The sequence below is a fragment of the Python bivittatus genome, unplaced genomic scaffold, assembly GCF_059951505.1.
Source record: "Python bivittatus isolate LINGU-HERP-01145 unplaced genomic scaffold, Pbiv_v1 ctg000330_np1212, whole genome shotgun sequence".
NCBI classification, from domain to species: Eukaryota; Metazoa; Chordata; class Lepidosauria; order Squamata; family Pythonidae; genus Python; species Python bivittatus.
In genome coordinates this window covers 25735775-25759758 of record NW_028277058.1, presented here as the reverse complement: position 1 = coordinate 25759758, position 23984 = coordinate 25735775, and the positions used below count along the sequence as shown (strand labels likewise).

General features: G+C 37.3%; 1 protein-coding gene across 4 annotated transcripts in view; it reads right to left on the bottom strand.

Moving 5' to 3' along the window:
• The window catches only part of TMTC2 (transmembrane O-mannosyltransferase targeting cadherins 2), a 218470-nt gene that overhangs the window by 103795 nt on the left and 90691 nt on the right, over positions 1-23984 (bottom strand). For 3 of the 4 annotated variants that reach the window (XM_088141856.1, XM_088141854.1, XM_088141857.1), the window contains exon 2: positions 22588-23158. The exons of the other annotated variant lie outside the window; for it this stretch is intronic. In XM_088141856.1, coding sequence (XP_087997982.1) covers positions 22588-23158 — 571 coding nt within the window. The remainder of the gene's footprint in view (positions 1-22587; positions 23159-23984) is intronic. 4 annotated transcript variants of the gene reach the window in all.

The window sequence follows — 23984 nt, the reverse complement described above, 5'->3', positions numbered from 1 at the left end:
GGAGCCGAGTTTAGATTACAATACTTTCAATAAAACTGAACTCTACTCTTCAATAACATATAATGAACACCTTGATTTTTATACATTACAAGGGTTTATACTTCAGAAAAAAAAATCCAAGGCATTTTATTTAAAATCCTCTGAATTTAATTTCAATCCTTAGAAAATAGAAATTACAGCTTCTGGAATTTATAACCAACATGGCTACTGGACTAGCTTGGCATATCAGGAAGGTAAATTCATTCCTAGGATTCCAGGAGCTTTTGAAAGTTCTTTAAATATAACACAAGAGTCACAACTTAATGGTCTCATACATTCTCTGCCTACAGAGGATTCCAAGTTAAATTCTTGATATTTCCAACTGAGAGGAACTGATAGCAGGTACAGGGAAAGCCTCATTCTGAGAGGCCAAGGAGCTGCTAGTAGTCACAGATCTATTGTCTGTGATTCTAATTGTAAGAAAGAATTAGAGAAGGCAGCATGCAGCCCTCTGTGCCCTAGATAATATTGAGTGAAATGCTTAATGTAGTACAAAGCAGCTTGGATGTTCCTAGAGTCATATAATCTAACTACTCTGGAAGATATACAAGGTTTTCTTCATTAGTACAAATATTTCAAATGTACACTAAGGTTTGGAACGCAGGAGATGGTATACAAATCATGAAAACAACTTGTACTTTAATACAAATATATGCAAGGATGATACTGAGCTGCAAGAAAGAATAGGTTCCCCCCTTCCTGCCCCAAATAATCTAGCTTTTAAATGAGAGATTTTATATTCACTGAAAAACATAATGGACAGGTGTTTCCTCTCTAATCTTCCTCTTGGAATAAGGTAGAATTTCTTAAACTCAGAAGCATACTCCTTTTGATGCAAATACAATATATACAGGATTCCTCCACATTCCATATTTCCAAAAGCAATAGAGACAAACATCACAGAAACATAAACGTGAAGTTAAATAGTTTGTATATCATTATTTTTGTTTCAGTGAATCACTGCTACTCAGTAATGAAATAGTGTCATTGTAAAGGTATAATAATATATTCCAGCTCTCTTTTTTCTCTGCAAAAGTTAACATATATTTTCAGCTAATTACATGTATGTCTTTGAAGGAGGGTGACAAGCAGCTGAAGAGAAGCGGAGGGTCTCTCAGGTGGGAAGAAAAGGATTATCTGAGAGGCAGTCCCTCTAAAAGCCACCAGAGATGCTCAGATGACTAGCCACTCTAGTGGCCTGCCCTAGAGTGGCAGCTAGTGTCACGCTTGAAAACAAGGAGGGCACATTTCCAAAAAGGAACACCCCCCTCCACACCCAACCTGTGATGGAAAGGTTTGATGAAGGCCGCACTCAGGGAGATAAGCATTTCCTTAGCCCCCAACAGGACCGTGGGAAGGTTAAGAAGATGAGACTGGCACCACCCTAAGGAATTCATGGTGCTTTGGCTGGCTGGCTTGGGAAGTGTAGATTCAGTCTGGAGAGATTCTGTCTGAGAGGCTGAAGCTAATAAATGCAACAGAACTGTATCTGTACTGTCTCGTGCAGTTCTTCGGGCTGAACCTAACATCAATCTCTCCAGACTCATACTACCATCGAGAGGGGGGAACTGGAATCATGGCAACAGATCCTCAGGGGGCAAATTTGACACCACAGTTGTTGGCGGCAGCCCTGCTACAACATCAACAGCAAGTGGATGCACAAATTAATAATCTATACTTCCCAAGCCAGCCAGCCAAAACACCATGAATTCCTTAGGGTGGTGCCAGTCTCATCTTCTTAATCTTCCCATGCTCCTATTGGGGGCTAAGGAAATGCTTATCTCCTCGAGCACAGCCTTCATCAAACCATTCCATCACACAACCAGGTCTAATTAATAGTTGCCAGGCCAGCTCTCTTAGACAATTTAAGGAGGCCTTATTACAGGCTGACTTGCATTAGGCAGCAGCAACCAAAACCCCAGGCCACCAAGGATCTGATGACCAGATCTTGGGTTGGGGTTGAGGGAGCTGGAACAGAGAATCAGTGTAACGCACCGAGACTGCCTTCCCTGAAGACATCCCATCCTTGCCTCCTTTGTATCTCTCTGTACCCATGATGTGATTGCCTGCCCCTTCACCTGAGGCACCCTAACTCCCCCCAACTCCTGTCGTACCACTCCAGGTCAAAAGAGCTGATCTTTTAATCCAGTGACTTAATTCAACCAAGAACTCAGCTAATAACCTGGTCTCTAGGATGCTTCTGCCCAGCACTCAAAAGCACCTAGCCCCAGACAGATGGCCTACCACTCCTAATCATCCACACACACACACACCACACAACCCTCATTACTAGCCCTGTTCTCATGAGAATAGCTAGAGTTCTAAAACATACCACTATCCCTGCCAAATTGGGAAGGAAGTGGGGGTCAATGACACCCTCCATCTTACACCTACAGGGAAGAACAATATCAATCTCCCAGCAAAAACTAGACCCCCGATACCAGCCAATTAGGCTCTTTCCCTTCACAGTTTTCCAGGCCTTTACTTTTCCACAGTCAATTCTTCACAGGCCAAATAGAGAAAACTTGGGAGCAGCCCAAGAATGACATCTAGCCCACACTCCAGTGTGCAAAAGATAAACCTTACAACACCCAAAGGATCTCCAATTGATCAAGTCTTCTGAAACACCAAGGACAAGCAACCTAATGTCACTGCCACTGCTCAGATAGACAGGTAGACCCATACAAACACCCATCACTGCCACCAATCAGATGCAGGCTGCAGCCAGTTCAATCACCATTACCACTTCAATGAGTGAGCAGTGATACCTCTGACCCAGTGCTGTACAACACCAAATGGCTGATCATAGCACTGCTGCTCTACCACTGGTTTGCCACATGATTCAGACAGCCAAGCTGTCATGCCACCTTCAGGTCTATGCTGGCAGCCCAGCAGGATGTCCTTCCCATTCCAAAGGGTTCATTCCTTATCTGCTCCAGCAGATAGCACAGGTTACTGTGCTAACCCACAGTCCAAAGGGAGTCCCCTTCAACACTTTCTACAGACGTCAGCATCTCTATAGACCAACAACATATTAACTACCAACTACTCCGATGGCCTTGGAACAAAAATGAACGACATTTATACTTGGTGCTAGATTTCTAATAACACAGCTATTGGAAAGACGCATAAAAATGCTAGTACTCTGAACCAGACATCTAAAATGGTATATCATACATACACATATACATAAACTGAAGCATTCATATGTGTGGAAAGGTGGTAGGAGATGATTTCCACTGCTTTAGGTCAGGGTTGCCCCCCCCCCCATAGTGTTCTGTAGAACCCTAGGATTCCACAAGAATTTGATGAGAGACTAAGAGCAAAAATCTCCAATTTTCTGTCACCAGAGCTTTACCTCTCGATCTGGAGTTCTGGGATCTTTTAAAAATCAAAGAGATTCCACAGCCTGAAAAAGTTTGAAAACCCTGCTTTAGACATCAATTCCCACCTTGATTTGATAATTCAACACACATTCTGCTGCATTTCTCAATTTAGAACTACTTCCACACTTATGAGCATCTACAAACGGACCTCTCTAACAGATATCTCTGTATCATGTGCAAGTCAGTTGGAAGTTTTCCAGTTTCTAAACGCTTTCTCATATCAATGCAACATTCTAATCTGGGAAGTTTAAGTTTATATTAATATATATAGAGATAGAGATATATAGATATATATATAGATATATATATAGGGTTTTCAAGGAAACAAATTTGGAAAGATTGTTGTGAACTGACTGAAGGCAAATATATTGTTCCCCACGTCACCAAAAGTGGCAGAAGCCTCCATACTTGCATTCAATGAGTGTTGCCAGAAAACAAAATGCAAAGACAGAGCTCTAAGTGCTGGCATTTCACTTATGTCAAATAACAATAAGTTTATGCTATGTATTTATTTTGGCAATTCTTTGCTATACTTCTAGATGCAGCAGTTATTTAAAACCTTTAGAAGCATCTGGAACCAAAACTAGGGAAAACTTCTATATGCATTTGGTGAAAGGAGACAGTAAAACAGAACTAGTAATTACATTTTCAAAGAAAAAAAATCTGACTATATCTTCATTATGCTGAATGTCTGACTAATTATATTAGTGGTTTATGTATTTGTTTCAAGAATATGAAATCAGAGGGACAGCCAACTTCTTGTTACATTGTCTTGTGCTTCCAAGGGGAATTAAACAGAATTTAAGGCATTTCAAAAGTGACATCATCGGTAAAAAAGAAAACAACAAGCTGAGAAATTTGTGTACTGGCTTTTATTACAAAGAAGTCTTGTACGGCTGAATACAGGACTGAGCAGGAAAGCTTGCATATGAAGCAAAGGTTAGAAGAACAGGCTAAAAAGCAGCAGGGGAAAAAGATTCTTCCCATTACTGTTATGCTAAAACTCAGCAGGCAAATTGGCAAGAAGATAATGACATTTGAAATAAAGTCCTTTCCTTTCCTTTCCTTTCCTTTTTCCTTTCCCCATCCCATCCCTGTCTGAGGTCATACCTCATACATACATACATACCTGTTCAACCTGTTCATCCTCCCAAAACATATTGCTTGGTGCACTTCTCTCATTCTGTTTATCTTCAGACCTTTCTTTTTCCTAAAGCATCAGCATTATGTTAAACCATAATTTGGTTTGCTTGTCAGGCCAGTGTAATGTGTGAATAAACCATGGTTTAAGACTGAAAGGCAAGTTTAAGGGATTATTTGCTGCTGAATTTGTCACTAAGAGATATATTGCTTGTTTATGGTTTGACTTATTCCTAGTTTGTTTTTGTGTCCCTCTCAAGTCTTAATCAATCAACACAAATGCAAAGCACAGGAGACTTAAAAACAAAGCATGTACTGAATGAACAAATCACAACAATTTTGCTTATCTGAAATGATAATAGTATATTCAAGAAATCTTAGGTTTTGATGCAATGTAAGTAGTATGTACTGTGTTTTCCCCTTTGCCTTGAGTGAGAAAGCTATAAAATCAAGCAATAATATATTCCATTTTAGGAGCAGAAATAGGTTTGATCAAGAAACTGCTTTCAAATAAGTGCAATAGAGCTCTGGTCATTTGTTTCTCTGGTTTACTAGGAAACAGTGCAAGTCATATATTGGACAACAACTAGCTTTCTTCAACATATCTGGCATGTCCAAATATAGTTCATATTGCCCCCAAGAGGTTGTTTACTGGTACAGAACTGAAAATTATCTATATGTCCAGATGAAACAGGGGGAAACAAAATAGAACACATAGGATGCTTAAAATTATGAACATGTTGTGATCAATGTTTCTGAATGAAAAATAAAGGAGAAAACCACACATTGATGTAGAAGGTTCTATCTGGGCTCCAAAATACTCTAAGTATATTTCCTGTAATTTACAATATGTTTTCTCTTGTTTTTGATGCATTTGCTATGTATGAGCTGTTGCTTCATTCTGTCACTATAACCTATATACATTTCCTCCCTCCCCAAAGCCAAACTATAATAGGAAATAGTTTCTTTTGATTGAACAACCTAGTTTAATAAATCTTGCAACCCACTGAAGACAGCATTATATGGTTTTAAAGCCTGAAGGTGTACCATCCAAGGAAAAAATAAACTGAATAAAAAAAGACAGGGTCTAACTTAAGAGATCATAACTGAAAATACATTTTTTTAAAAATCTGATTAGCACAATTATATATGCACTGCAGTATGTATCACTATCCATAAGAAAAATAGAAGACTAGGAGAAAGGTACTACCAAAACACAGCTTCCATATGCTATAATTGTACATGGATGAAAGGATACATGTAAATGAAGAAATCAAGATAGATAGATATGAACCTATCAACACTCCTTTCTAAAAGAAAAACACTTTTCCTCCACGTGCTCTAAGTTAGGAAAAATATGTAACTGCATAGGATTGTGCAATGGAATCCTATCTCATACATTGTCAAAATAAATCTGGAAACGTAGGTATACATTATATCATTAATTCCTTCTATTGATACAAATGGAATTAGAAGACTCCAGTTCACATAGCTTCAAAGCAAATAGCTGGTGTGTTTCCAACAGGATTATAATAATCCCCCTAATTTTTTTCAGTATAAATCAGTACCCATAGCTTGACTTCTGCACAGGGTGAGAACTGGATATCTTAAGCCACCTTTCCCAGAAATCCTCTAGGTATTCATACCCTGGCTTTTCAGTTAGTGACTTGATAGTTTCTGCTGCTACCAGTTATCTTCTAGGAAACACCTCATTTTCTCCTAACCCTGGTGTGTGAAAGAAAAAGCAGTCTCACACTACTTGTGCTGCCTTTCTGCTGTTTAAAAGATAAACATGGAAAAAATAAATAATTGTTATAATTCAAGCTCCTGGGCTTGTAGCTTAGAGGCATGCAACTGAAGATTCAACCCTCCCTATCCTCTTATAGAAGATAAATCAAACCCACAAGAGATGAACAAAATAAAATTTTATTTTAAAAAATGCAATGTAAATATCACTTTTCAACTTTAAATATTAAAATGCATACATTCAAAGTTAAAAAAAAATGGAGAGCTATTCAGATTATGGCAGAACAGCAGGTTCATTTTAAAAAAGAAAAAGAACATATAATAATGTAACGTTCCAAATATCCCACTGCTGCATTATAAATCTTCCATCAAAAGATGGGACAGAGGATTCCAATATACAGATTTCAGAAAGATCCTAAATAAAAATGTAGATTGCTATGTATAGCCTGAATTATGAAGAATGACACACTATTACTTATATTGAACATAAAAATATAGCAAAAGGCAATATAATTTATTTATTTTATTTATTTATCAAACTTATATGGCTGCCCATCTCACAAGAAGTGACTCTGGGCAACGTACAGCAAAAAAAGAATTGAAATAGTACCATAAGAAAATAAAGACCAATATTCTAATACGGTTTTCTGGCTAGATGCATTTACTCATTCTGTGGAGATAAATGGATTCCTGAAGCAAAAGTCCTCTATATGGTTTCCTGGACTTTTCCAGCTTCTTGCAAATTCCCAGCTTTAATCAGAGACTCAGGAGAATAAAGTTAGTTCTCTCCTTTTCCAAGCTCCAGTACCCATCCTCTGCTGTTGTTCTAAAAGGATCAATCTTCAGTCATCTGCTGAGAGAGAACAGCTGAGGAAAATCTGATTCTGTATGTGACTCAGAACATATATCTTTGCCTTGGAAAATATACATTTGTCTTCAGATATGTAAATGTGCATCCTGTGTCTGACATAAAGGCAGGTGCGTGTGTCTGTGTGCGCGCGTGTGCCTTCGACTCAGCATTGTACCATCAACATACAGGCACACACATAATGTATTGGACACTGTCTAAGCATAAATTCATAAAGAAGCAGATTCCAAACAGATGAGGGAGACTGGACCAAAAAAAACAAAAACAAAAACCAGAAAATGTACACGTTTATATATGGACTACAAAAATGATCAAAATATATCACCAAAATTTGACTGTTCTTATACAGAGGAATTAAGCCACTACTTGTGAGAGGAAGGTATCTGTTAGGAATGCACTGAAAAGAGTCATCTACTTCCAGTTGCGCTGCCCCTTTTACATCATAACTACTCTATTGAATACTTTAAGAAAGGCTTTGGGGAGATCCAGCAGCAGAAAGAGTAGGCACAAGAATATTCTCAAAGTGCACACCAATATTTTTTGCACTCAATTTGTATCCTAAACTTTATTTTTTGTTTCTTTCATATACAATTTAAACAACCCAGCTCTTCCTTCCTGTCATACATCAGTCCTAAAGTTAACAAATAGTTCATGTCAGATCTGCCATTATCTTACAGTTTTTCAACACAGGATAGCTAGATTCAAATATGCTCTTTTTGAAGCTATAAAATATTCCAATCAGCATGGAATTCCAGAAAGAAAACAGAAACAGAAGAATTCAGCTAAGAAGGGGAGGGAGAGAGAAAAATATCACAAAATACAAAATGTAAATGCTAATTAGTAACTTCTTTATAGGATTGATTCTCCAAATAGAAATTATGTAGGCTGCAGCATATTTAGATTTCAATCTGCATAGGTAGCCTTATGTTCTACTCAAATAAACATGGTTTTCTTAACTCTCCATATAATGCATTAGGAGAAATAGTGTTAACTGAATTGCAGACAAATTAGTAATGCTAGTTCTTCCTATCCAAACTGTAAGAGAGTGAACAAAATCATCTTACAGCTGTATTGATACTACGTAGCTTTCCACATGCTGAAATTTAATTTTCAGCTGTATGATGAGGAAAGATGAACTGTTGTAATTGAAGAGCTCCTGGAGGGCAAGTAAAAATATTTAAGACTCAGAGGCTTAGCAACTAGAGCAAATTTAGACTACCTGGGTTACACAGAAAAGCTTGATGTAGCAAACTAATTATTACTATTTACCATATCAATATTATATGTTCCTTTGTACAGTATTCCTATTCATCCACAGGCAAGACTCCATTCTAGTACTTGGTAACGTGCATATCTAAATATTTTTTGTTTGTCATCATTATCAAGCTATGCATTGAAACACCATTTCAAATACTGTGCCTCTTCAAACACTTATATTTAGAGATTATAATTATTACAATTCTTCCACTATATAAATTGATCACATCTACCTATATCTTCATAAACAATTCATAACACAAACCATAATTCAAATAAAACTGGCATTATTAAGTCCAGATAAATATGCCAAAGGATCATATACCAAACTCTTCACATACAGTAAAATCCAGCTCAGGGAGCTTGTTATTATCTTGACAACTTGAACTAATAATTCAAAACAAGTTAGATAATTTAAGGGTTAGGGTAGGGTCCTAATTTAAGGACTGCTTTTTGGGAGGGAGGAGGATAAAACACACTTTTTATTAGCTCATCTTGTTATGTTCACCATAGTAAGTTGTGGATGCAAGAGGGCTTAACATTGTTTGATTTCACCAGTTAAATATTTTTAATTAAGTCAGAAATTCTAAATCTGCCTGCACTTCAGGTTTTGGCAATAATTACATGCTGTAATCAGTTAAGGGACAGCTAGTCTAATAGCAAGTCACTTTAATGATCTAAAGCTGTCCTCTGACCCTACATGGTCTTTTGCAATTATTGAAGCTGAACAGTATGTGCTAAATTATACTGACAATGCTGCCACTCTTACTACATCATACATACATCCCTCTTTGCTAATAACTAAACTCATGGGATTAGACAAGTTGCACTGTAGGCTGGAGTAATGGTATTAGTTCCTAAAGGTATGCATCTATTGGGAATTCTATCTAATTTAACCATTATACCCCAGCTGAAGTATTTTCATCAATATGTCAATTGTTGCCTGAAATGCTTTTCAACTTTTATGAGCTTTCAGAGAATATATGGGTGGTGTTTTATCAAATGTTTCAATTTCTACAGGTCAGTCTTGAGAGAATAGTGAATCAAGAAAAGTTAAATTGCTGCTAGATATACATTTATCCATGTGACATCTAGTTATATATTTTTGTAAAATATTGTTGTATATTTTACAAATTCATTAGGTTTCCTTTTGGTATTCAGCAGAGTTCCCAGTGGAACTTATATCTAAGATAATGGAAAACGACATTGTTTTTAGACTCAAGTGAACACATAGCTGGAAGAAAGTTCACAACACTCAATTACATTCTTAGCTCTTATTACTGGCTAAGAAACCAATGTGCCACAAGCTTGCAGGAATTTTTGATTCCATTATCTACAGGAAGAAAGATAAAGTAGTGGCCCTAATTACTGTATGTCAACAAATCTACTATAATTAAATGTATAATTAAAATTGATATTGTTGTGGATATGTTTTATTTATGGACAACCACATCTCAGAAGCTTGAAATTAAGAGATATAAACCAAGCAATAAAGAAAATTAAACCTGACATCATTGAGCCACTGAAAGCATAGCAAAATTGTTAAGAAATGTTATACAACTGGCAGTCATTAACCAACCTAAACACATTAAAAAAATTACTATGCCATGGTTCTATGAGGGTAGCTAAACATTAATTCAGACTGAATTCACCTCTTCCTTGAACCATTAAGAAGTATATGTTAAGGTTAAACTATAATAAATTAACTTGATTTTAAGGTGCATGATTGTTTCCAAACTGAAAAGTATTTCTTAAAAATGAAGTACCGGATCTCTCTGAATTTCTTAATCCTGAATAAAAAGTACATTTGTATCTATAAACCTATATATCTGATGCACCACTCAGCAGGATGGTTAATGTGTTCACTGGAGGAAAGGCTGGGAATGGCAAAGAAAGTAAACAATATAGCAGTTTGATAGAAGTGATAAATAGGGTAAACCAGGAACATGAGTAGGGATTAAGAACTCATCATGGAAGCACAAATAAACCCAACAGAACACAGAGGAACCATCTGGCACACTGCCTGCTCTGAATCTTCCTTTTCTACACTGGTAGAAATTGCTGATAACAAATGTTCTGACAAGCCAAATGGATATTAACCAAGAGTGAATTAAATTAAATGTGACAGGGCAGGTCTTAGTTACTTCTGAATCATGTAAACAATTTAGAATAAACAGGTCAATTTCATCTAAATTTTCAAATAGAAAGTCAGATTCGAATATGTCAGAGTCAAAATAGGAAGGACTGATATGTTAGTTTGTGTGTATGTTATTACTGGAATCTGATAACTAAAATATGCAAATTCACATGTATATTTTTATTTATTTATTTATTTAAACAATTCATATAGCCACCCATTGTAGTTATAAATAGTGACTCTAGGCAGCTTACAGAAAATTAAAAGCAAAAGCAAAACACAAAGTAAACAATATACAAAGTAACCATAATATGGCTGGAATCAAAAAAAAAAAAAAGTGTACCACTTCAGTCATCAAACCACAATTAACCAACCAATAGGGCTCTCTCCACCATCTAGCCCAAATGCCTATGAGAACATCCAGATCTTCAATGCTTTATGAAAGGGCAACAGGATTGGGGCCCACCAGATCTCACGAGATATAGCAGGTGCAGCTATAAAGAAGGTCCAACTCCTAGGACCTACAGGAGGACACTTTCTAATACAGTGTTTCTCAACCTCAGCAACTTTAAGATGTGTGGACTTCAACTCCCAGAATAGTGGGGAATTCTGGGAGTTGAAGTCCACACATCTTTAGGTTGAGAAACACTAGTCTAACAGAAAGGATCTGAAGTTAATAATTAGTATCAAAGTATTAATGCCCAACAGTTTCATTTTGTTTTTAAATAAGACATAAGGCTTTAATTTTGTTTCTGCTTGAAGCATGGGATTGGAATATATGGCCTAGCAGCCCCTTGTAGCTCTATGATGCCATGATTGTAAAGCAAATGAAAGTGAATGTAAAGTCATGTTTCTATTTGTGCTCTTTTATCTTCTATTTGTCATTTTCAAATACATATATATGGATTCAAGCATAGAATTTGGCAAAGAATGAAATCTGAAAGAAAACATTTATATTTTTTAAAGTTTATTTTAATACTAATTATTTGAATTGTACTTTACAAAAAAAATCTTTAAAAATGATATGAGATTGCTACTCAATAACAACCTTGTGGATCCAACTATAGGCAGCAAAGCAAAGCAGAAAAAAATGCAACAGAACATTATAACACTCATAGATTGTATTCAGTAAACTATGGTTTGTCATTACAAGCATGAGTCTCAGCTTTCCTTTTCCAGTCTTCCACCTACTTCCATCTTCTGTGGAACCATGCAGAGAATGGAAATTTTCATTTCCATTTTCAACTTATTGCTGTTTGGCAATAGTATGTCTAAAATTATATATGACTAAAGTACGTCTAAATTTAGACAAAACATTTGAACTATGATTTATTTAAACAAACAGATTTCAAAATGTAATATATGACTTGTTTTAACTATAACTAAGAGCACAGTTTTTATGCTTAAGTCATAATAATATACAGAGTTAATAAAAACGGAAATGTTACTTTCTGGTTTTCTGCTCACAGCAACTGCAGAAGAGGACATGTTAGAAGAATTCATAGGTGAAAACACTCAAGGCTTTTTACAATTCATTATCGTTTATTGTTATGCCAGCATGGAGTCACTGAGTATTTTTAGAATATTGCAGAGAACAATAAAAAGAAAAAGAAAATTATGACAAATTTTAGTTTTATTCATGGTGACCTTTCTACAATAAGGAATTTAAGCTAATTTTAACTACTTTCAGTAATTTAACAGTATTTTTTCAGCACTTTTTTAATGCTGCATTTATACTGTGGGGGTGCTGAACTGTTTTACTCTGTGATACAATATAGGATAAAAGGCAATAACCAAAATAATAAACTATATTGTTGAAGAAACTTTTTGAATATTTGGCAGTATACATAATGCATACTGATGATTTTTCATATACTGTGAGCATAAAAAATTCCAAGCACAAAATTAATCAAATAAGTAACTTACAAATGCAGTGCAGATAAATTTATGTTGATTGCTACTGATTACCCTTCTCATGCCCACATAATGCTCATTGACTCAATCAAACCCATTTATACACAACTATCTGAGATACATATTGATATTTCCAGCATGACTTTTGCCACTTGTGCTCTGGAACCCTGCTCCTCCTGGTTCCTTCAGGAAACAGGTGGAGGTATAGTTGGCTATATCCAGAAGGTTGTCAATGCCTCTTTATAATAGAGGATGATGTCTCCAGGCTCCAAGATAATGTGAAGTGTCCCTTCTTAAAGAGGCACTTCCTGAATCTGGCCATAGTTGACAATTGTAGTCCAGTCTCCAATCTTCCTTTTTAGGGAAGTCTGTTGAGACTGTGATGAGAATTCAGCTGCTGAGAGCCATAGAGGAAATGGATTATCTGGATTCCCTTCAGTCAAGATTAAGGCATGGGCATGGAATGGGATTGGTCTTGCTGGTAGGTAACCTAGACAGGAGCAGTTTCTGATACCATGATCATATCATCCTTCTGGATTGTCTGCAGAGGTTTGGAAAGGCACTGTCTTACAGTGGTTCCATCCCTAACTTAATGGACAGTTCCACTCCCACCTTAAGGAGCAAAGGTGTCTATTCAGTGGTCACCAAGGAAGAAAGGTTGGCTCCCTGGTCCAGGTCAAGCAGGCAGGCAAGCACTTCCCTTAAGTAACAGACTGCATCGTAGGAAACTTCCTGGACTCAGACCTACAGTACTTCCAAACGGAATGTGGAAGCTGTATCCAGGAAGGTTTTTGCCTACCTTCCACTGGTGCACATTCATACCCTCATTCAGACAATGTTCATTCTTTTCAGACATTGTAGATGTCTAGATTTTTTTGCAGCCCAGATGTAGGAGCTCTGATGAAGATACACATATCATGCTCATCTTATCTCTTGGTAAAAGGGAGAGTGTAATGAACAAACAGTAAATGGTGAAACAGACCATTATATAAGTAACGTATTTCCACATGCCTATTCCATATTCAGCTTTTTTCCATGCCTCAACATTAAAACTAGTTATATTGTACTCCTGAAGTATCCTCCCTGAACACTGACACTGCTTAAAATGATCTAAAATTCTGGCAACAAACTTTTCTGTGAAATACATCAATTAACTTCCAGTGCTACATCTCCAAAAAAATGTTTCCCACATGTTGACTAGTATATTTTATGTAAAATATGAACCTTTGCAAAACAATACATTTTAGTACCTATAGATTTTTCTTTCCTAGCACACTTTATTTTTCTATCTAAAAGGTAACAAATAGCCTTCTGAGAAAAGGAAAAGATCTACCCAAACCCTGAAGTTTAAATGTCCCTGAGGAAAAGCAATCCTATTCTTCAATTCAGCAATAGGCAAGAACCATGTGTACAAATTACTGTGAAAAACCTAGTCTCACCTTTTGTTTCGAAGAGAAATGAAAATGAAAAATAACTTCTGGAAGACATTAAATGTTTTCACTTTTTTTTTTTGCTGTTACTTAAGATTTGAGTCTTTTACAGCATGGTAGTCCTCAACTTATGACAACTGGGACCAGAATTTCCATCACTAAGCGATGTGGTCATATGACATCATGTGACCAAATTGCTAAGCAATGGCAATCTGGGCAGTCATGGTTGCCATCACAACCCAAGAGGCATGGGTCATTAAGTGGGAAGATGCAGGAATCCCATGTAAGGATCATATGGGTGCTGTGGGGTGGGGTGGGGGACACCTGCAAGGGCCAGTGCAGGCCACGCACAAGTTGGGGGAGGAGGGTGCTGTGGTGCAATGCAAGCTCAGGAAGGCCGGGGAAAGAACACACTGCAGCTCAGGGGCTTATTGGCACGCCATGGTTCTGACATGAGCCATGTCGCACCAGGAAGCCCCTCTGTGCTGTGCTGCTGTGCTGCTGGGCTGGGGCTTCACGCGGCACAAATGGGGTTTCTGGCATGCTGTGGCTATGGGGCTGCAAAAAGCCCCAGAGCTGCAGCATGCCAGAAAGCCCCTTTGCACTGCACCAAGCCCAGCCCTAGCAAAAACCAGAAAACCCCAGAACTGCAGCACGCCAGGAAGCCCCTTTGCACCACGCAAAGCCCAGCCCATCCGCATGGCACAAAGGGGCTTCCTGGCTCCCGCTGCCACCCCACGAAGCCCCAGCCAGCAAAGGAGGCCCTAGCACTGCGGCACAAAGCCACCACCCAGCGGCATGGCACAAAGCGGCCACCCCAGGAAGCTGCAGCCACCCCAGCCCAGCTGCCCTGCCCTCTGACACCTTGCACTCTGCCACCCCAGCTGACCTTCACCATCTTCTTGCTCCCGATGAAGCATGCCCTGCCTGGCCTTTCATGAGGTGGCTGCTGGCCACGTGAGCCAACTTCCCCAGGTCTTGTGAAGAAACCGCCATGGGGAAGAAAGCCTCTTGAGGCCAGCAGCTGCCTCACAAAGGTCCAGGCTGCTCAGCAGTGGGAGCAAGATAATGATGATGGTCAACTAGGGTGGCAGGAACTGTGGAGTGCAGGGGGCCAAAAGGGCAAAGATAGGGAAAACAGGTGGGGAGGAGCTGCAGCACCTCTGTGGTCATAAGTGCCGGTGGGCTGCCAAACACCCAAATTTTGATCACATAACTGTGTGGTTAAGTTAGGTTATGCAATGGCCATAACTTCGGGCACTGGTCGTATGTTCCTTTGTTCAGCACCATTGTAACTTTGAACTCTAATCCCTTAACATACAGGACAAATATGTAATGGAAGGTATTAATCTGTCCTTTTAAATAATACACTGACTGCATCTTTCTTAGTATTGGAACCCTTGAATAATTCCTGTTTAATCACTTCATTAGAATTACATCTGATTATGAGCCTTGGTTACTTAATTTATATGAGAGTATATTCTGAAATGCTTTAAATAATGAGGCAAAGATTTATAAATCACAAGGAATTTTGTTCATTTTATTTCCGTTTTTACTGTTTATTCTTTGCTTATTGTACTTCTCTTTTTACCAAGAGATGGCTTGCCTACATATAATGGCAAGGAAACATAGAAGAAAATGTGATCTTAAAAAGCAAAAAGACAAAAAGCTGATCCTGGTATGAAGCAGCAACTTTTTAACAAAAAAGTTAAAAATATTAGATAACAACAACAATAATTCACTTAAAGCATTTCATCACAGTTTTCCATTTAAAAACAATGTATTAAAACTTACAAAGGAAAGGAAAAGCACTAAGACCAAAAATAAATGATGTGCTTCTCACACATAATTTCTGTAAGTGAAATCAAAATGCAGTCCTTCCCCAGGCAATATTTCTCATAACCTCAAAATCTGCTTCAGAGGTACACTATATCCCGAGATAGATTTTAAAGGTGTGTGGAAGATACAGGGGTAAGGAGAAGGTCCAGCTTGCAATATTTTATTTTGCCCAGTAAAATTACTAAATATGAATTCAAACATAGAGTAATAATTTATATAACAATAACATGTAAAAAACTTTAAAACCAGCCACGTTATTTATTAAAATACAAAGTTAGCAGGGGAATATTCAGAAACATAGCTAATAAAATTAAATGGCAGCCAGGCATATTAAGTATGTTGGCAAAACTTAAAGGGCTGGAATAACTTCTTTGGAATTTTTTCTTTTACTTCAATTATTACTTTTGCACTTTTCATCTAACAGAATATCCATCACCATACCTAGATAAAGAATTATTCTTTTTCTCGTATCAATCATCTGTAGTCCTTCATTTTGTGACATTTAATTTACATTACAGTTACATACCACAATTACAGTGTGCTATGATTGGCACAAATTCCAGTGGCTGTATTATATTGTTGCTTTAGATGTTATGTCAAAACATGTCAAGTCCAAAAGTGGGCACAGCCTTTAGGGCTTGGTTCACAGGTTAAATTGTCTCTGTGTCTCTGCATGAATTTAATGCATAAATTTTGCTCCTCCTTGGCTCTCCAGTTCCAAGAAAGAAGAAAGAAACAATTTTGTAGTTGTTTTTAGTCAAATTCATTGGGGGGAAGCTCTGGAGATTACTTTTTCACCTCTGACTTAAACAATATATGAGGACATATACTCAGTTTAGACCAGAATATAAAAGCAATACACCAAATAAATAAATAAAATGGGATGAATTAACATATCCTCTGATTGACTACATCTTGCCTTTTAAACACTCAAGAGATTTTGCTGTAACAACCTATCTTATTATCAAAACATAGTTTACTATAAAGATTTGGAACTTCTGAATGATGTCCTTGGAATTCTTGAAATTTCCCTTTAACTATTTTCTCCATAACTTTAAGAAGAAATATAAATGGCTGTTTAGATATTTATAAATACAGTTATATGATTAAAGTGCTGCAACACCAAAAATGTATACTGTTAATGCTAACTAGCATTCCCTTTATTAAGTTGTGTAAAGCTTGCAAACCTAAGAGGTCTTTATGTCCACCAGGCTTTATAAACAAAGCAATAGTAGAAAACAAAGCAGACAGAGGGAATCGCATGATTTTGGAGTCCTCTATTTATTCAATCAAAATTGCTAAACGATCACAAAACCATTGCCTGTTTTTATTATTCTCCTTTGCTTCTTCTGTTGCAGCTATTTTTTTGGTGTAATTTTTAGCTTAATGATGGCACTCAAATTATATTGTAATATGGCATTTCAAAGAAGAGTAATCACGAAATTATCTTCTCTAGCTATTGGATCTGTTTACTAAGAACTGCAGTTAGTATGCTCTTGTTGTTTTAATAGCACCTGTTGTTTTCTAGGATGCAGGAAACTCCAGGACAGAAACAAACACAAATAAATATTTGTTCAGACTTTCACACGTTTATAATGAGATATAAATGCTAGAGAAATTAAATCTCAGTTGAACAACCTTGAATGCATCTATTCTACAAGTGAATAATCAGTTGTGCTTCTAACCTTTTATTCTGCTCTTCAAAGTATAAAAATGCACAGCACACACAAAGGCCATGTTTAACAGTTTAGTGCACTTTTAAAGGCACATTTGTCTCAGAACACTTATGTGGAAATAAGAGAACTGGAAAGGGGTCAGGCAACATTCTAAATCTAACAATTATTTACTACAAACCAGGTTGTTGGGATTCTTTTTCCTTTTTTGCTAAGGACCAATTGTTTTCTAATTATAAATAGACAATATTGTCCTAAGTGCTGTAAAAGATCCTTACAAGCTCACAAGTGTCTTGTAACACTTGTAGGTCCCAATAATGTCCAAATATTCCTGGCATCATTGTTAAAAAGATAATTTACTAAAACGTACTGGCCCATTCAGCTAAGGGGTTTTATACAAGGATGTCTTTGTTATTATTAAAATGCTCATGTTTTGAGAAAAACCGCTTAAATGGATGACCTTGTAGGGGAAATAAAAGACTGTGAAGATTAATTTTTTTCAATACGTTATTGCAATTAATATACAACATTTCAGATACTGAATTTAGCACTTTGTTTCCCTAAAAAAAATTAACTGCCAGTGCAATAAGTCCTAGAACTGGATTTTAAGATTTAAAGTGATAATTAAGATATTATAATACCAGATTTCATAATAATTCAATTTTATGCCATTACTTAAGGGTGACTCTATTGTTTTAACTCTCAAATCTTCAAGTAATATACATTTTGATCAAGCAGCAAAAAGGAGAACTCCATGCATTACAAATACTATTTTGGTCCCCATGCCATTCTTGAAGCATTACACCTCTATAGCTTCCCTAAAATAAAAATAAATTTCCTTAATTTTTAATAAAGATTTCCATACTATACAACCCTAAATGATTGATAAGGCTGCCCATCACCATATTGCAACACATTGAATGCTACAGATAATTAGTTATTTGGTATTGATTAATTATGTACAATCAAGTCAGTGTCAATTGTTAGTAACTATATCGATTTTCTCTAGGATGATCTGTCCCCAACTTGGCCCTTCAGATTCCAGTAGTGCACCCATCACTGCTATAACTGAATCCAGCCATCTTGCTGTTGGCGTCCTCTTCTCCTGTTTCTTACAACTTCTCCCAGCATTATAGACTTCTCAGCAGAACTAGGTATTCCCACAAGGTGTCCAAAACATGCTATTTTAAGTCTCATCATTTGTGCCTTGAGTAAGAACTCTGGATTGAATTGTTCTACGATCCGTTTGTTTGTTACCTTGGCTATCCATGGTATTCTCAGGAGTCTTCTTTAACCCCAGCGTTCAAAAGCACCAGCACTCTTTCTATCCTGATCCTTTAAAGTCCAAATTTCACTTCCACTGAGTGTCAGAGTTAAAACCACTGCCTGCTGAATTCTGTAGGTATAGATACATCATATTTGAATATCTTTTCCAAAATCTTCATTGCTACCCTACCAAGTGCTAGTCTGTGGCGCATTTCTTGATTGCTGGTTCATTTTGATGGTTGATCAAAAAGGTAGAAGCTATCTACCACTTCAATATCTTGTCAGTTCTAAGGCTCGGTTGCTGGACCCATTATAATGAGTTTGGTCTACTTTGCATTTAATCTTAGTCCCATGCTTTTACTCCGCTCTTTGACTTTCACTACTAGAGCTCCAAATCATTTATATTTTCAGCTATTAGAATAGTATCATCAGTATAGTACAGGTTATTGATATTTTCTTTTTCCAATTTTAAAACCATGTCCATCTTTTTTCCAATACAGCTTCCCTCAATATATATTCAGCATACAGACTGAATAAAGAAGGGGAAAGTATACAGCCATTTTTCATTCCTTTGTCAACCTGAAGCCAATCTGTTTTGCCACGATGTGTCCAGACTGTGGCTTCTTGACCTGTATGTGAGTTTCACATGAAAGCAATGAGATTTTTTAGACTCCCTTTTTCCCAATGACATTTTGCAACTTGACTTGGTCAACACAATCAAAGGCCTTTCTATAATTATTGAACTGCATATTGACTTGGTTTTGGTATTGTTTTGCTTTCTTAATTATCCAGAACGTATCAGCAATAATGTTTCTTGTTCCTTGGCTCTTTCTAAAGCCAGCTTGAACATCTCCTTTTCCACATAGGCCTCTAACCTGTATCGGATGATTCTAAGTATTATTTTGGAAACAAATAAAATTAAGGTTATTGTACAACAGTTTGAACATTCTGTTATATCTTCCTTCTTTGGTACTAGTATGTAGACTGATCTTTTCCAGTTTATTGGCCACTGTGCTGTTCTCCAGATTTACTGGCACAGTTCAGTTAAAACCTTTACAGATTCTTTTGTTCTCTGCAATACCTCTGTAGGTATTCCATCAATTCCTGTAGCCTTCCTGCTTGATAATGCCTGGAGTGCTGATCTAACTTCATATTCTAGTACTAAAGGTTTTTGTAAATAGCTAATATCTTCTAAGGTATTTGGGGTGTTGACATTTCTTCTGTGCAGAATTTCAGTATACTCCTTCATCTTTCTTTGGTCTTCTTCAAATCTGTTACTATATGTCCATTGGGATTTTTTTACAATACTAATTTAAGGATGGAATCTGTTTCTGAGTTCAGAAAACTTTTCCATGTCTGTACCCATCTTCAATGTCTTTATATATGTTGTTGTAATACTGTTCCTTGTTTTTTCTAACAGTTCTCTGAAATTATTTAGTAAGTTCCTTCCTGAGATCTTTGACTTTGTTGCTTTGACTTCTCTTCTCTTCCCGGCAAATTCTACCATTTGTTCTGACATGCAGTTTCCTTTCTTCTGCTTCTTGGTCTTTGGCAGTCTCTTTCCACCTTCATCCTTAACCATTTCTTTGATTTTATTCCACAGTTCCTCTGCTTCCCTATCCTCTGCTTCCCTATCCCCAACTATACATTGACATCCCTATGTTAGTGCCATCTTTTAATTCCATGCTTATGTTTCTTAGGTTCCATATTCTCACTGAAAGACTGGGCTGAGAAGAAGGATTTCTTTTAACAGGGAGACATGTATGGTATTACGTACATTGAAGGAAAAAAAGAATGTAGGACACATACATACAAAATGGGGAATTCATGACCTGGGAACACTGAGAAGGATTTGGGTGTGGTCACTGACAACAATCTGAACATGAGTCAACAGTGAAGGGCTAACACAGTTCTGGGCTGCATTGGAAGCAGTGTATGAAAGAAACATGAAGTTATCATTCTTCACTTCCTGGCTTTGGGGAGACAACACTTTGAATACTGTGTACGATTCTGGGCATGACATTTACAGAAAGATATTGACAATTAGAGGAGGTTCAGAAGACGACAATGAAGATGATTTAGAGACTTGTGGACATGCCCTACAAGATAATAGGCTAAAGGAGATGTTCAGTCTGGAAATAGCCACGCTCAGGAATATAAAGGGAAGCTACAGGGAAAATGATCAGAAACTACTTTCCATAGAAGCTAGGAGCAGAAATAATGACTGTGAGTTGTAACCTAGATTTCAGTTAAATATAATAATAATAAAAAAAACTTCCTGACAGATCTATACAACAGCAGAAGAATCTATCTATGGGTTCTCCATCTCTGGAGATTTCTAAGAGCAGACAGACAGCCCACGTGTATGGTTTAGTTGATTTTCCTGCACACTTCAGAGGGTTGGACTAAATGATCCTTGTGGTCATTCCAACCCTACAGTTTTATGATTCTATGGAAAAACTATTATACCCTTTAAATAAAACTTGGATTCATAATAAAAGATTGCCCTTATTCTTTACAGTATTGGAAGATATTTAGCAGGCATTTCTCCAACTATATATTGCACATTGGTGTCATTTACACTCAGAAAATATAAAAGCCAAGCATTCAACAGCACCGTTAATAACACAGCCAATGAAGACGTGATTTCAATGCATTTTAAATCAAAATATTGTCATGCCCTTTACTTCACATGAAAAAGGCAGGGCAATATGGAGGCAAACATAATGCACAGAGACATAAATAAGTTCTGTAGTACTAATTGGACACAATACTGCAATCTGCAAAGTTGATTAGCACCCCCATGCTCAGGCTCGGAAATGCAGCGGCAGAAGAATTAGGCAACTGAATGTGCACGGCTTCTATAATTACAATTCTCTGCAAAGTCTATTCACTTGATGAAATTGTGTTTCATGTTATTGTGGTAGCTCTGCAGGCCTTGGAATAGTTATATAAAATGACTGTTTGCAGAAAAAGCATCATTCCATCTATATACAACCCTAGGTTCATTTTTTCAAAAAACAGCAACGTGGAAGGACCGACTAGGTTTACCTTGTAACTTGATTTGATGTCTTAGAACAAAAAGCTTGATTTACTTTGAACTACTTTAGTAGCCCATCAAATCACAGCCTCAATTAACCCTCAGGGGTGGGGTGGGGTGGGGTGGGGATAAAAAACAAACTAAAATGAAACTCTGGGACCATAAGTGGTATACAGATCAGGGTTTACTAGGACTGTGTGAGATAATTGAAAGATATGCCTCACAAACTATAGGATTACAGTACATACAAAATAGTTTTCTTTGAATCATTACAATGACCACTTCTTTTGCAATGCTCACTTGTCTACTTCACATGCAGATACAGCCAGGGACAGCTATCAAAGCAGTCACAGAAGTCTTGCAAACTGCCTTAGTTGCTTTAAGGGTTCAAAGACAGCTGCTTCCCAATCAAAGTTGCAGGCTCTGCAAAGCATTAGTTTCAAATGCTTTGTACAACCCCTTTGTTTACTAAAGTTATACCTGTTTGTATTATAGAAATACAAACCTGTTTGTGTTATATATTATTGTAAGCTGCCCTAAGTCAATTATGATTTCGCTGAATGTAAGCCTGTGGGATAGACAAATAAATAATAAAAAGGAGAATACCCCCCCACCCTTCCTATACACACAGAATTCTTAGTGGAAGAAACAATAACATTTGCCCAAGGGAATTAAGGGGAGCATGGTCCTTGTTTAATAAAAATAACTGAATCCTTTCAGAGTTTAAAGTATAGTGCCTGTTGCTGCTGGGGAAAAAAAAAACAAGGACAGATTGAGCTATCAGATATTTCATTGCACTGTTTGATAAAATCTGTCTATTTGTCTGCTGCTGCAAAATGCAACTCCACTCACCTTATAGACGGCGGGAACAATTTGGTGCATTTTTAGCCTATGAAATACAAACACATCGTAAACTGCTGACACTGCTAGCACAGTCACTCCTTGCTCCTTCCATAACATGCTGCAGGTGGCGCACAGACCGGCACCCAAGATCCAGCCCCAGGTTCCTTCTGAGCAGTTTCTCGTACAGCAGTGTTTGATATAACAGACGAGGGAGAGCAGGAAGAAAAGGCAAGCTCCAATATCAGCCCTTCCCACAATGCCTGCCACGGCTTCAGTGTGAATGGGATGAGAAGCAAATAGCAAACCGGCTAGTAAGGTCCAGTGTCCATCACCAAATAGCACTCGAGAAAAATTAGTGAAAAGACCCGTGACTGCTGCATGTAGAAGGACGTTTACGAGATGGTAACTCCAAGGATCCATTCCTCCAATAGCATAATTAATGCGAAAAGAGAGTGTGCAGAGAGGTCGGTAGGATTTATGGCTCCCACTGTGAGTCAGAAGAGTGCCCCAAAAGTCATTATAGAATAACTGCATCCATGGTGTTTCAGGAAGGAGATCTTGGTTTGTCTTGATTGCTCGGCTAAAAAATAAAAGAAATATAAAAAGAATCAAACTACATGACAACTATAAATAGGATTACTAAAAGACTATCACTGAAATTAACAACATTGTTTTTTATTTTGATATTAAATTCACACAAAAAGGTACAGTACTGTGCCAAAGTTTTAGGCAGGTGTGAAAAAAATGCTGTAAAGTAAGAATACTTTCAAAAATATATATTGTAATTGTTTATGTTTATCAATTTACAAAATGCAAAGTGAGCAAACAGAAGAGAAATCCAAATCAAATCAATATTTGGTATGACCACCCTTTGCCTTCAAAACAGCATCAATTCTTCTAGGTACACTTGCACAGAGTTTTTGAAGGAACTCGGCGGGTATGTTGTTCCAAACATCTTGGAAAACTAATCACAGATCTCCTGTGGATGTAGGCTGCCTCAAATCCTTCTGTCTTTTCATATAATCCCAGACTCTATGATGTTGAGATCAGGGCTTTGTGGGGGCCAAACCATCACTTCCAGGACTACTACTCCTTCTTTACACAGAAGATAGTTCTTAATGACATTGGCTGTATGTTTGGGGCCACTGTCCTGCTGCAGAATAAATTTGGGGCCAATCACACACCTCCCTGATGGTATGGTATGGCATGATGGATAAGTACCTGCCTGTATTTCTCAGCATTGAGGATACCACTGATCCTGACCAAATCTCCAACTCCATTTGCAGAAACGCAGCCCCAAACTTTCAAGGAACCTCCACCATCCTTCACTGTTGCCTGCAGACACACATTATTGTACCGATCTCCAGCCCTTCGGTGAACAAACCACCTCCTGCTACAGCCAAATA